The sequence below is a fragment of the Trachurus trachurus genome, assembly GCF_905171665.1.
Source record: "Trachurus trachurus genome assembly, chromosome: 20".
Classification (NCBI taxonomy): Eukaryota; Metazoa; Chordata; class Actinopteri; order Carangiformes; family Carangidae; genus Trachurus; species Trachurus trachurus.
In genome coordinates this window covers 8,900,726-8,913,960 of record NC_139911.1, presented here as the reverse complement: position 1 = coordinate 8,913,960, position 13,235 = coordinate 8,900,726, and the positions used below count along the sequence as shown (strand labels likewise).

General features: G+C 40.9%; 1 protein-coding gene across 1 annotated transcript; it reads right to left on the bottom strand.

Annotated features, from left to right (window-relative positions):
* Positions 1-2,307: 2,307 nt before the first annotated feature.
* On the bottom strand, positions 2,308-13,183 carry mtmr6 (myotubularin related protein 6). Its single transcript, XM_083995118.1, has 15 exons — positions 12,964-13,183; positions 10,456-10,587; positions 8,713-8,875; positions 8,433-8,590; positions 7,470-7,598; positions 6,273-6,407; positions 5,759-5,891; positions 5,542-5,651; positions 4,857-4,982; positions 4,718-4,767; positions 4,480-4,573; positions 4,268-4,374; positions 3,286-3,420; positions 3,047-3,173; positions 2,308-2,946 (listed from the first exon to the last, which is right to left on the bottom strand). Exons 1-15 carry the CDS (start codon positions 12,985-12,987, stop codon positions 2,590-2,592), a joined length of 1,980 nt encoding a protein of 659 aa, XP_083851244.1. The 5' UTR covers positions 12,988-13,183; the 3' UTR covers positions 2,308-2,589.
* Between the last annotated feature and the right edge of the window lie 52 nt (positions 13,184-13,235).

Here is a 13,235-nt window from a genome sequence, read left to right as displayed (position 1 = left end):
GTTGTGGTTGTTCAGCGGTCGTTGGTGTTGATTAAGTACTGTTGCACAATAGTGGCCTTGCATTTTTTACATTTAATTTTTTTATTTTTTGGGGGGGAGGGGGGGGGGGGGGGGGGGGGTTGAGGGTGTTACTGCTGGCCCTGACTGAAAGGCCACCGCACGCTACTGCTTATGGATGCATTTCAAGTTATAGTATTGCATTAATGCATTTGCAAATTAAAATGTTCATATAACATTTTTTATTTATTACAAATGCCAACTGAAACCATGAAGTGTGATTTTCAAACAGCTAAAAGTAAGAAATTATGATATCAGGTGGTGATTGCCTTGTAGTCTGGGAATAAAATACTTATTTCTCTGTCTTCTTCACTACTTGTAGGCTAAAATGCAACACGTTTTATTTCAGCAAATAGGAGCACATAAACCCCCATAAAACACAAATACTTCTCACCTTCATCAAGACTAACTATGAATTAATTAGAAAGTTTTATATATGCTAAGCAAATTTAGTCACCTTTGGACTGAGATGAACTAGCTGTTTGCCCGTTTGCAGGTTTTATTATGAGCTATGCTACTGGATGTAGCTCCATAATCATAATACTGGTAGATTATGATTTTTTCATTATGGTTAGGTTTGGTAATTATTAATTAACCACAATCTCACAATCTCACTGAAATACCAGGAAAACATTTTTTTAATGTGTGTTATTTTATTGAAATTGTTCTTAATTGTATTATATTGTATAGCTTTTATTATCATATTTTTATCATTTCATTTCGTCATTTTTTGTTTGCTGTTTTTTAAACCTATTTTATTGCAGCAGCTTTCTTACCTGATTCGCCCTTGTCCTTTTAGGCTTATCTCTGAAGCTCTTTGAGCTGCAGAGTACAATCACAGTTAGATTTATTGGTAGATTGATGACTGAACGTTGTGATAGATGAATAATGATATGTTTGTTCACTTGAAGACAGGGTTATTGCTCAGTTTGTCAGTGGGTGTGTGTCTTAGCACAAAGCCCACAGTATTCCTCCAGTGTGTGAGAATGTTGAGTGTGGTATGTAAGGACAAAGTTCACGGCCAAAGATGTAAGCACAAACTCCATAAAGTATTCAATAGCACACAGGCTGGATAGAACAGGGCAGAATGAAGAGACTTTGGTGCTGCCGCTCTGAGTGCCACAGAAAGGTCGGTGCTGAGGAAGGTTCCACATCGACTCTGATTATCCTCACATCCTCCAGTTTCAACATCCTTGTCATTCTGCAGTGTACAGATTGAGGAAAATGTTTTCTTGTGTAGTAAATCAAATCCAGAGAAGATCAAATCCTAACTTACAACCTTAGTCTGGAGTTAACACAGATACAAAAGCTGAGGGAAAACACAGTCTGGCTCAAAAATAAATGAGAAATGAGAACTTTTGCCCTAAATTCACAAGCTACTTCCCCAGGGACATACACCTAACCCAGTTAAAATAAAGTAATGTTCCTTTGGAGGTTTCTGTTTAACCTATTTTATCCCATTACTCCTTTCTACAGCAAGATTTTATAAAGCTATGCTATATTATTCAAATTGTATTTTTTATATCCATTTTTGGTGGCAAATGTAGGCTCTGTGTTAATGTCAAGAGACAAGTTGGATTATTATTGCATGAATTATTTATGGGAATTTTCTTTTACATCAACTTGGGTAAAATTCTCGTTAAGAAAGGAACTTTTTGCATATGACAACACCCCACCACAGTCAGCTGTCACATATCATAAGTCACTGACACAGAGGACCAATAGGATTTGGGGATCAATGCACATTAGGAAGTCAGATTATCTGATCAATGTGAGAGCTAAAATAGGATTAAATGATCAATGAGGGGGGCAGTTGGACAGCTGGATCTGGTCAGTTGTCAGATCAATAGTTAAATAAGAGAAATGACCCGGGGACTAAAAAAAACAAATTAAACTGCACACAGGTCAGATGGACTTAGTTGCGTGGCCACATTTTGGCTCATCGTCATTTACTATGATAGATTATGTTTAATGATGTCGGATGTGATGTTTTATTTTTTCATCCGATCGTCCAACTGGTGCAAAATCAGCTCAGGTCACAAGCAACATTCAGATTAGGTCAGATTGAAGCCACTGGATGTAATGAAATGTTCCTGGTGCCAGAAACTGCGATTTTTGTGCCGGATTTCATGAGGAGAGATGTGACCATTCGTGATGAATATCAAGGCCATATATTTTCAACATGGATTATAAAACTGAAACAAACAAGACGACTCACTGTGTTTTTTCCTCTTTTTTGGATGAATTTATTCTCCTTATCTATTCATTACCTCCCTATAGTGCTTTCAACATTCATAAAAAACAAGCCTTTTTCCTGTATGTGCTATATATGACATAATAATGAGGCTTTCCATAGAGATTTAGACTATACAGACATACAACTTCATCCACTCGACCCATTCAGGAACACTGCGTAATCAGCACATAATCACATACAGAGAGACATCTTCCCCTCGACATGCACACACTTTGACTAAGGCTTCTCTCTCAGCCACCTGTCCCTCAATATCCCACAATACCCCCAGTTAGGTCTCAGCAGGTCATGCGCGCTACTCCAAACTCCAGACTGACAACAGCCGGCTCTTCTTTGGCCAGCTCGCTGTTGTATGTCCCTTCCAGCTCTCCGTAGCTCTGCTTCCTGCTCTCAGTGCCGCTGCTGCCCTCTACTGTCCGCTCCGTGTCGGTGCTCTCCGTGGCCTCCTCGCCGACCTCCTCCTGGCCGTCCTCCTCCACCTGCCGCTGCACTTCTTTGTGGTTTATAGGCGCCCCCAGGATGAGGGAGTCGGGACGTGGCGGGAGGGTGTTGGGGTTGGAGCGCTGGTCTCTGGTGGGGGGAGTTGCAGAGGGCTCGGAGGTTGTAACCGGGTTCACACCCAGCTGTTGGAGCCTCTGCACACAGGTGGAGGAACGGGAAAAACAAAATGAGCTGGTTGCAGGCTGAATTCTGTTGGCAGTCTATAGTATATATCAAAACAACATCTTAACTCACGCTCTCCAGTGCTTGCAATGTGCTCTCTGCTTTGCGGCTGTTCTCTCTCAGGGTCAGAATGGTTTTGAGGATGGACTGACGTGGATGCATGGACCGATCGAACTGGTGATACATGTTCCTCCAGAACCTTTGGATTGACAGGTATGCACAAACACAAACATAAGATGCAGGAAAAATTATAATCAACAATTAATACTGTATCCAAATACCGTCAGGAAGGCGAGGAAGGTGGTACTGACTTAAAATGGTAAGGCAGGGTGGATGGCTCCAACACAGGGCGCAGTTCAGAGAATGCAGGGCTGTAGAATGGGTTCAAGTAGTTCTGTTTTTCACTCATTAGAAACGCCCAAAGTGAGTGCGTCTGTTCCCTGAGCCTTGAACACAAGACAATACACACATCATATCACATTAATCACAGTCCGATGAAGTCATTGTTCAGGCCTTCACAAACCAACACTAGTTCTGCTTTCAAATTGAGAAAGCCTATTAAATCATAAAATAGACTTACGTATGTGTCCAGAAATCTAGTTAACAAAAATACAGTCAATATGATTGTGTGACCTTGTGCAGGTGTGCATTATTGTTTTGCTCCTTATCTGCATTAATTAAAACATACTGAAGCTGGCCAATGCAATATGAAAGCACAGACTATTTGTCAGACTTATATGTACATTATGCTTGTGTTTGTTTTAGACTAGTAATAACATGAAGCTGCACATAGGATAATGAGCACCTATTTGCTAATATTAACTAACATTGACTCTGTGAATGAGCGCGTGCATGTGTTTGTGCAGAATGAAGTCTGTATTTGAACAGAGAGAACACGTGGGCCAATCCCATCTCTCTTTATTTCAAAGGTGGGGCAGATGCAGCCACATGTAGACTGGGTGTGGTCATCTATGTCTGCTACATCTGCTTTTCTTTAATAACGCTAATGAAGAATTTGTCAATAAAAGCATGTCCCTGCATCTACTGTATTTCTCAACAGCATCATACGACATGTCCTCCCCTACTGTGTGTATTTGCATTCTTATCTATGTATTTTTAACACTGCTGACTGTAACACAAATTGTCCATTGGGGATAATAAAGTTCACCGACCTACCTGATGCACAAAAAGGTTTAAAGAGGTTGGAAAAGTGAAGTGATGCAGATGCAGAAGACAACCAAAAAACAACTGCTCCAGTCTGTCAGTGTGTGTATGTGTGTGTGTTGGACTCACTGCAAATATTCTCTCTGTCTCTGATTGTTGCCAAGGAAATTTCCATATTGACATGAGTGGACATGCTCATGGATCTGCAGTAGGAACCACTCGCTGAACTCAAACGCCTAAAGAGAAAGTTACCATAAAAAATATATGAATATAGAAAAAGGCTGCGTTCAAGTTCTGTGCAAACATAGTAAACATCATATAGCTCTCACACTTCCACACACCTGTGGGAACTGCTCCATCACCTGCCACACACACTCCAGAAACTGAGTGAAGATGGGAGACACCTCCTTGGGATCCCCATCCAACTGGTCACACCTACAAGTATATACATACAAAACAGTTATATAATTGCACATGAAATTGATTACTAATTAATTTGTATATAGCTCTTTCTATAAACTCTCTCTACTGCATATCACTATTTCTCTAGGCAGACTGCTGATTCAGCTCAGAGCTCACCTGTCGGCAAACTTGTGACCAAACGAGATCCAGTCTTTTTCGATCAGTACCTATAAGACAAATGCAAGAGAAGTTCATATGTATATCAGCTCTATGGTTTCTTCGTTAAACTATGTGTGTGTGTGTGTGTGGCTGGTACCATGAAGCCCTTGATGGTACGGTAGTAAGGGTCCATGAGCAGCGACCCTAGTGAACAGACTTGGGCTGTTCTGTCCCATCCGTCAGAACAATGAACCAACACACTGGCTCCTTCCACTGTCACTGCCTGGGATCAAGAGTGCAGACAGAGTCAAATGTTATGACAAGCATTATGACATTAAAAACATTAAGCAGCCCTAAATAAACAATGTCAATCATGGACAAGTAATATGTGAGTCAATTAGGAGCAAGTTGGAGGCACAGTAAAAATTTATAGAAGGTAGAGATAATTATATTATCATAGTTATGCTATATTCACATGGAATCAGGCACACAACAAACCGGATGTCATTTTAGTGGAACGAGAGATGGACGGGAAACTTAGGCGAGGCCGACAGAGACACAACAGCAATGTCATCCCAAGTTAAAATATTTGGATATTTTAAGTGGATCTGATGTTTCGGAGGGAGTTTGACATAACGTTTCAGTTTGCAATGCCATATCTAGAGAAATCAGAATCTTATAATACAAGAATTTGTTGTAAACAATACAGCATTAGTGTGAAGAATTAATACTTCATTTATAGGAAGATGTTGCATGTTACCTTCTGGAAAAAAATAACTTCTTAAAGTGCACTTTCAGAGAAACAAAAAAATCAAGGACAAGGAAAGTAAAAAAAAAAGTACCTTGGCTAAAAACATGGCTGCGTCCACAACGGCCTTGATGTGCCGCAGCCAGCCGCTGCTCTCCAGGCCGACCAAGTAGTCACTCATGGAGAGAGTACGAGTCCCGATCACTGAGACAAACATACATGGACCATTTACTACTTGCACTTTGAATCATTATAGAAATACCTGTGATAGTTTTATATGTGTGGTTGATGTGTGTAGCAAGGTGTCGAACCTTCTAGCAGTTTCTGCAGACTGCTCCTCATGACATGGATGTTTTCGATGCCAACAAACTGGAAGCGGATGTTGGAGTAGTTGTCTTCGTTCTCATAGCCTTTACCTGCCGCCCGGTTAGCTAGTGCATTTAACTAGAGCACGCATACAAAAAAAAGATAACAAGATCTGGTCAAACCTTCTGTAGACAACAGCTTTCTGTGGGAAGTGGCTAAAAAATATAATTTACTTGGAATGATTATTCAACAGAGAATGACAAGAGTTTCTCCAAAATATCTCTGAATTACATGCTAAAGTGGGCTGGTGAAGTACCTGAACCATTTATTGCATGTGTTTTATTTTGAAAGAGCAACAGTCAATGGGAAAACTCCTACACTTGATCATAGGGCTGGTCTTATGGTTGTGGTGAACCAAAACTATTATAAATCATGCTCCACCTGTTTTGAAATCTCTTATGTAGTAATGTTGCTTGAGCATGTTATTCTGTGGTGATTGTTTAGCTACCGTCACCTTACCTTTGGCCTGGTATCCATGACATAGACAAATCGGCTGTTGTGATTGGCTTTGCTTATGGCCTGCAGCATGCTCTCGTCCTCTAAGCATCGTGCACTGAACCCAGAGAGAGGCTGGCTGCATCGACACACTGCTGCCTGTCAGGGTGAACACAGGACACCGATCAGAACAAGGACAGTCAGAACAATACAAAACACTGTTCCTACATTATCACTAAAATAAATTATTTGACCACATTCATTACCTTCCTCAGAGTCTCAACTGTGATTTAACAACAATTAGCAGTAACTACAGTTGAAATTAATTGTTTTATCTTCATCAGACATTTTTTGGTTAGGTTAGATTTTAAACAAAAAACATTAGTGTTGTTTTTCAACATTCCACTCCTTTATGTGTAATTGATCACGACAGAGCCATTTTGCAGTACACTATTTACAGAGAATGTGCTTGTAGCCATTCAGTTAAATTAAACATTTTAAAAAGTACCCCAAACCCATAGTCCATGTGCCAAAATGCAGACAGTTTTGCCAAACTGTCACTTGTCCAAACATAAATCATGTCTGAACAAGCTGGCACCAATGTGAGACAGACAATAAACAGAACAGAGAGGCTGTTGTGCTGGAAAATCAGGAATTGACCTGAGTTTATGTTGGACAAGAAGTGATTTTCCAATCTTTCCAAGTTCAAATACTTATTTATGTGAATTGTGATGTGTAATGTAAACAACAATGTGTTTTCATCTTCATCTTGACAACTATTGTCCAGATGTTCCTGAAATGTCATCGCTGGCTCAAACAGTGACCCCTGATAATACTGGTGACCCTCTGACAAATGAATGGTCAGAATTCCCAATTTTACACAAGAAATATATAAATGTAATAATGAGCAGATGTTCATGTAATCTGTATATACTGTATATGCAGAGGAAAAGTCCTATCGCGTTAGGTGTCCTGCCAGTTCTCCTGTAGAGCTCTTGGCCAAAATCCTTTGCACAAGTTGTTACATGAGCTCAGGTTCACATTCCCATGAAATCTGCACAGCACATTCACATAACCTAGATAATATTCGCTCTCAGGTTCAGTATCACTGTGTCCTTTACTCCATTGCCACCTTGTGGTAAATCCTAACATTGTAAGACTTCAAACAATTATGTGCATTTTGTCCACTATTGTTTTATGCTATTAGAATTTATCACTTACTTTTTTCTCCTGGTAGAAGTATGTGAGCACAGGAAAGCGTCCTTTGCTTCTGAACTTGGAGCTCCCCACGATGATAGGCTTACTGGCTGTGATGGGAACATACAGGTCCCGTGGATATGTCTCACACACCTGGAAAACAAGAGACCGAAGTTCCCAACATCACAAATACAATCACACATAATGACAGATGTATTTACCTCTCACAACAGGGATCGTGAAACAAAAGTCAGTCTGCTACAGAGACGAAAATCTAAAGTTTTGTTGGTCTTTATAATATTACGTGTATAATACTAAAGACGGAGCTCATGTTAAGCACTGGTGAAGCTAGTGAAGCTCTGGTGCCCTCTCCTGGACCTGTATGGATGATGTCTTGACAAAGTGGATTGCCCAATATACTGAGAACAAATTCCCCACAATTTTACCACACCCTCAGCAATAACCAGCTAATTTCAACATCGCCTCATTGTTTGAACTGGAAAACCCCGGCATTGTTTGAAGAAAGCTCACTGAAGTGCTTCTAACTTATATATGACTAAATACCAGAACGGTATGCACCATACCTACTTTATATAAACCATGCATCTCCGTAATAATGTGACATCAGCCACGTGCCTACTGTCAAACATTGTTTTTTCTTCTTTATGGCTGAAATTTATAGCACACGGAGAAGGTGCCAAGGTTCATCAACCGCCAGCTAATCCAGGATTTACTGAACCTGCTTTGCAGCATTTCCAGTCTATGTCAATATCCAAATCAAATCAACTGAGATAATCTGCAGTGTTTATCCATTTCCTTATGAAGCCCAGTGCAGATTTATCTGCGACTTTCTACCTCTTGGCTTTGAACTTTAACCAGAAATACTATGACACTGTAGAAGTTACTTGGTCTTCTTAGTGCTGACTTTTTGACTCATTCTGATCCTATCCATTTATTTATACTTCAAAACTATTGCCAACTGCCTGCCTTGTATTCTCTGTTGACGTCTGTGAGCTGCCATTGGTCGCAGGGGACGCCCATCCGCTCAAACTCCGCCCCCAGGTCGATGAGCTGCCATCCTTCCTCTCTCTGTTGGTCGTTCTGTTTGGGGTTGTAGGAAAAGGCGTAGAGCTCCTCATATGATACTGGACGGAGGGGGAGAAGACCGACAGAGATGTATCAGTAAAACACAAAGAAATAAGTGGGTGCATGCTGAAAATATCTATTATACAGAGGAACAGAATCTCTAAATCGCCCTGAAACCCACCAGGTCTTAGGAGACGCAGGAGAGAGCTGTAGACGTCGTGGCAGTCTCTTTCTCTCTGCACCACAAAATGAACCTGCCTGAAGTTACGACACTGGATGACCAGCGGACAGCCTGTGGTGGTCAGGGAGAGCTTCTCCACAGAGGCTATATGGTGATGCAAAATCTGTTGGGGAAGGGACGGAGGGACAGAGCCAGAGAGAAAGAGAGGATCGATTATATTCAGTGGATTGCTGGTATTTGACTAGAGAAAATCAGTGATTCACCAGTAAGAGCAGCATTTTGCTAAAAAATGCAAGGACTGTTAGCTATGTACTGTGTACAAAACATGCACTAAAAGCGCTGATACAACTCTGTATGTGATGAGTTCATGAAGAATAAACATAGCACAGATGGGAAGAGATTGTCAGACTACGTGTTCTCATTATTTCCTGCAACCTAATGTCAAAACAAAACAATAGAGTCAAGAAGCTTTCTCAGTGAATTAAATTCAATCAATGGTTTTTACGTGTGCAACTGTGTGCATGAAACTCATAGATACTGATCGTACCACATGTTGAGTCTCTGACCTCATGTTATATATTTATTTAAATGCAATATCACACAAAAAAAACAGAACAAAACAAGGAAAGATAAAAGCAAATGTTCCCTTTTCTCAGCACATAAGCAGGAAGGATGTTTGGAGAGGAGGTCACGGCCTGGAATCTGTTGCATGAAGCATTTTATACCACACTACCATTTCAAAAGTGCAGATCAGCGTCTGTGGCATTCTGAATGAGCGCTATTTTTGTTCTCATATCACATAACCTACATGGAAATTAATTACATACAGAGAGCAAAACATACTCTGTAGAAGCTGGTAAAAAAAATCACTATCACAGGACAATATTTTTAAGATTGACAACAACAAGGGAAAATATGCATAATCATGTTTTCAAATTACAGCACATCAAAACAAAACTCTTGCCCATTTTCTCGGGATAAATTCCCAATAATCCTGAATCTGGGATGGCTGCCATATGCCCATTATAACAGTATTGTATATCCCTATGCCCTACTGACTGTAGCTGCTGGACATCAACAACCCAGTTTTCATGGTACTAAAGCAGTAATCCTCTCTCAAGTGAAGACACACCACACACACACACAAACACACTTCACATGCATGCAAAGATGCCTACCAAGACAGAGTGCAACTGTATAACGACCCGAGGCTTCTGAAACTCTACCCTACTTCCTCTTATTACAGACAAACTTGCATAATTTCTCCTTTTTCCTCATCACACATGCACTCCATCATTGCACACTTCTTCCTGGTGGCAACACTGATGTCTCTTTGTGTGGCTGTGGACAGGGACACAACAACCTGACACTGAAACTTATGCTTGGTCATTTGCAGCCATATCATTAACCAGCAATACTTGGTGCAATGTGTCTGTCTCTCAGCTGCAAGGAGCTTTAAACAGACACAACTGGCTGCAGACTGAGAGAAAAAAAAACTGTAGCAATAATTTTGCTACTGGCGACATGACACTGCAGAAGCACTTCCAGTGTGGGAGTGGAAAAATGATATATACTGCAGAGGAACAAAAGTTAGTTAAGAGGCTAAAAACATGTCGAATGAGCATCCTGAGTTGCCCACGGGAATTGCTGTGCCTGAAATGGCACAAGCTCACTCATGACTTTTGGTAAATTGGTGCCGACGGGTGAGATTTCAGTGGCATATGGAGAGACAGAACTACTCACCCAGATCTCCTGTCCTGCAGAGGTCGAGTTGTTAGAGCTGCTCTCCACAAAGATGAGATGTGTGGCTGTGAGGTACAGTGTGCCATTTGTGGATTTGTTGCTGAAACGATCCAACAGGCGCACCTGCTCCACCTGCACAACAACACAAACACACAAACATGAGCAGCGACAACACTGGTCAGCAGGTAGCAGGCAGGGAGCGATGATTTAACACATTAACTGGTTATAAAGGGATCTTGATGGCAGATGTGACCCGTTAGAAAATTACTATGTGTGGCATTTGAGAGATTTGAGAAACAAGCTAACACTGGTATACTGAATATTATGAAATGCTATAACAAAAAAAAAAACATCCCAACCTTAATTCAACCAAATCCTTATTAAGTCCAACACCATGTATTCTGCAATAGGCCACAGCTGAGGTGTAGCCTGGTTGTGCTTTTGCAATAACCTCCCAACCCCAATTCATCCATGCACATAAACACCTATAGAGTATCTACTGACAGTAGAACATTTACTAGAGTCACAAGTTTTCACATGGGAAGGGAGTTGTGGTCCACTGGTTGTGATAAACAACAGGTTTGATGGTCAGAGTGACCATTCATAACCCCTTCACATAGGGTTTGGCAGAAAATCTACATCCAAGGATCAATATTGTTTATAACACTATTATACTGCTTAATTATTAATAACAGGGGATTTAATATATGCTTAATCTACAGTCCTGGACTCTCTTTAGCAATATAAATCCATTACAATAAGAGCTGTCCTGATTAAAAAGACAAATGCTGATTGTTTCTAGTCCAGTTCTCTCCGTGGCCAAAAGCCTGGTGGACTGATGGATTTGGACTGTTTGCTGCTGTCGCTGCTAAATGTCAAAATTCATGATTCATCACAGCAGTTGCACTCTTGTCGACTCAGACTTCTTCTCCTTTGTTTCCGTTTTCCTGTTGTTGTGAGATACGATGACATGGTTTGAGCCCCGTCTCTGTCTCCCGGGCAACCAGCAGGACACAGCTCTGTCATACTGAGGCAGGCCCAAGCCCTTATAGCAACACACAGGAAGTCAGCAGTGCGTGCGAGTGAATGAACGTCTGACTCTGTCTCACAATGACAGGTGATAATGCAAATGTTTATATTTTTGTGAATTAATGAAGCAGCCTAAGCCAACAGTAGCTATATGATGTTCATCCAGCGCTTGGTTCAAAAATTCAAAAAAGTTCATGCTCATGTCTGATGCAGATTGACTAAAGGGTTAATGCAAATTAATCCTAATTATAAAACCAGTGTGCCCCAATTATGCTGCCTCAGAATTGCATTTATTTTGTTACTTCCACCAATGAGGTTGTAACACTATATAAAAGGCAATAAAGTGATTTGTTCCAAACTTGGTGGAGGGTTGAGGCCTGGGCCGGGGAAGCAGCCATTAAATACTGCGGCAGATCTGAATTATTTACTGATAAGAGAAACCTTATTTCTCCGAACTCTGAAGTTGTTTTGACGTTGGCCTTAGTGGAGGTCTGTCATAGTTTTGTAGGATAATGCTGCATTACTTTGAAAACATGGTCACACTGTAAAGCTCATCTTTCAATGAACACACCCAACACACATATACTGTACACTAAAAGAGCAGGTCTAGCTTGTTAGAAACCGAGGAGCCTATAGAAGACATCTGAGTGGTAAATGAAAAGGTAGGGCCAATTATAGGCTACTATGAACAGTCAAAAAGTTTTACATGTCATTACATGTTTTCTTGCCTCTACATTGGTTGAACATAAAATATAATATATATATATATAAATAAATGTCATCATATTTAGCATCTGTTTTCTAATGCCTGAGGCCAACAAGTCAAACACCACCACCACCACCTGCTGCATGGTGTGCTTTTCTGGTGATGCTCTGCTGCCAAGTAGGCTACTGCAGCGATGCAATTAAGTCTGGCTTCAGGAAGTGATTTGTCCAATGCCCAGTCAAAACCCTAAATCCAGATTGCATTTGTAGGTTTAATGTCAAGCTGATAAAACGGTGAGGCCGTATATACATCTAATGAGGTCAGTCTCACAGCGATGAGCACCCAGGGTGTGAACACTATCAGACATAGCCTATATATAAATGCAGTAGCCTACAGCCTGAGTGTAGCTTTGGATATTTTATCACACTATATGCACCGACAGTGTAACGTTAGCTCTGTCTTTAATAGGGCGTGCAAGTGTTAACATTTTAGAAAAGAAAACCCAGCTAAGCCATAAAGCCACACTGGGGTGAAAAAAAACAAAAACAAACAAACAGCTCATCGATGCTCGTCACGTCTGGTGCTCCAAGCTGCTGGGTCGATTCCCACACACATGTAGACTAGAAATGTTGGTAACTAATAATAACCAGACAAATACAACCGCAGTCAAGCGTTTATAGAAATCCCAGCCCAAAAGACAAGGCCGGGGCTGCTGCTGGCTGACTGACTGTGTCCCATGTATTATTTGCAATTAGCTTAGAGATGTTAGCTACCTTTGGCGTACGGATATGCTCCATTTCTTCGAGTCCAGACAGATGTCAGCGACTGAAAAGCTTCAAAACGACGCCTTCCGGTGAAAACTGTATCATTGATGATGTGATAGATGATGAAAGTGCCTCACAAAACCACCTTTACTTTGTCGGAGGGCATACGATATGTGTTTATTTGTCAATTATTCTACTTCTTCCATCCGCGTAAAGATCCCGACGATCACATCAACAGTGGCGGTGTGGGACTTTAAAAATAAAAGCACGAGTGTACGTAT

What these genes read in the sequence shown, in the direction of transcription:
- mtmr6 (XM_083995118.1), bottom strand. Translation starts at nt 12,987, where the DNA reads ATGGAGCATATCCGTACGCCAAAG. An exon ending in CTGCAGGACAGGAGATCTGG is followed by an intron (nt 8,876 to 10,455) that starts GTGAGTAGTTCT and finishes CTTCCCCAACAG; the next exon opens with ATTTTGCATCACCATATAGC. An exon ending in GTACCATCAAGGGCTTCATG is followed by an intron (nt 4,768 to 4,856) that starts GTACCAGCCACA and finishes TTTGTCTTATAG; the next exon opens with GTACTGATCGAAAAAGACTG.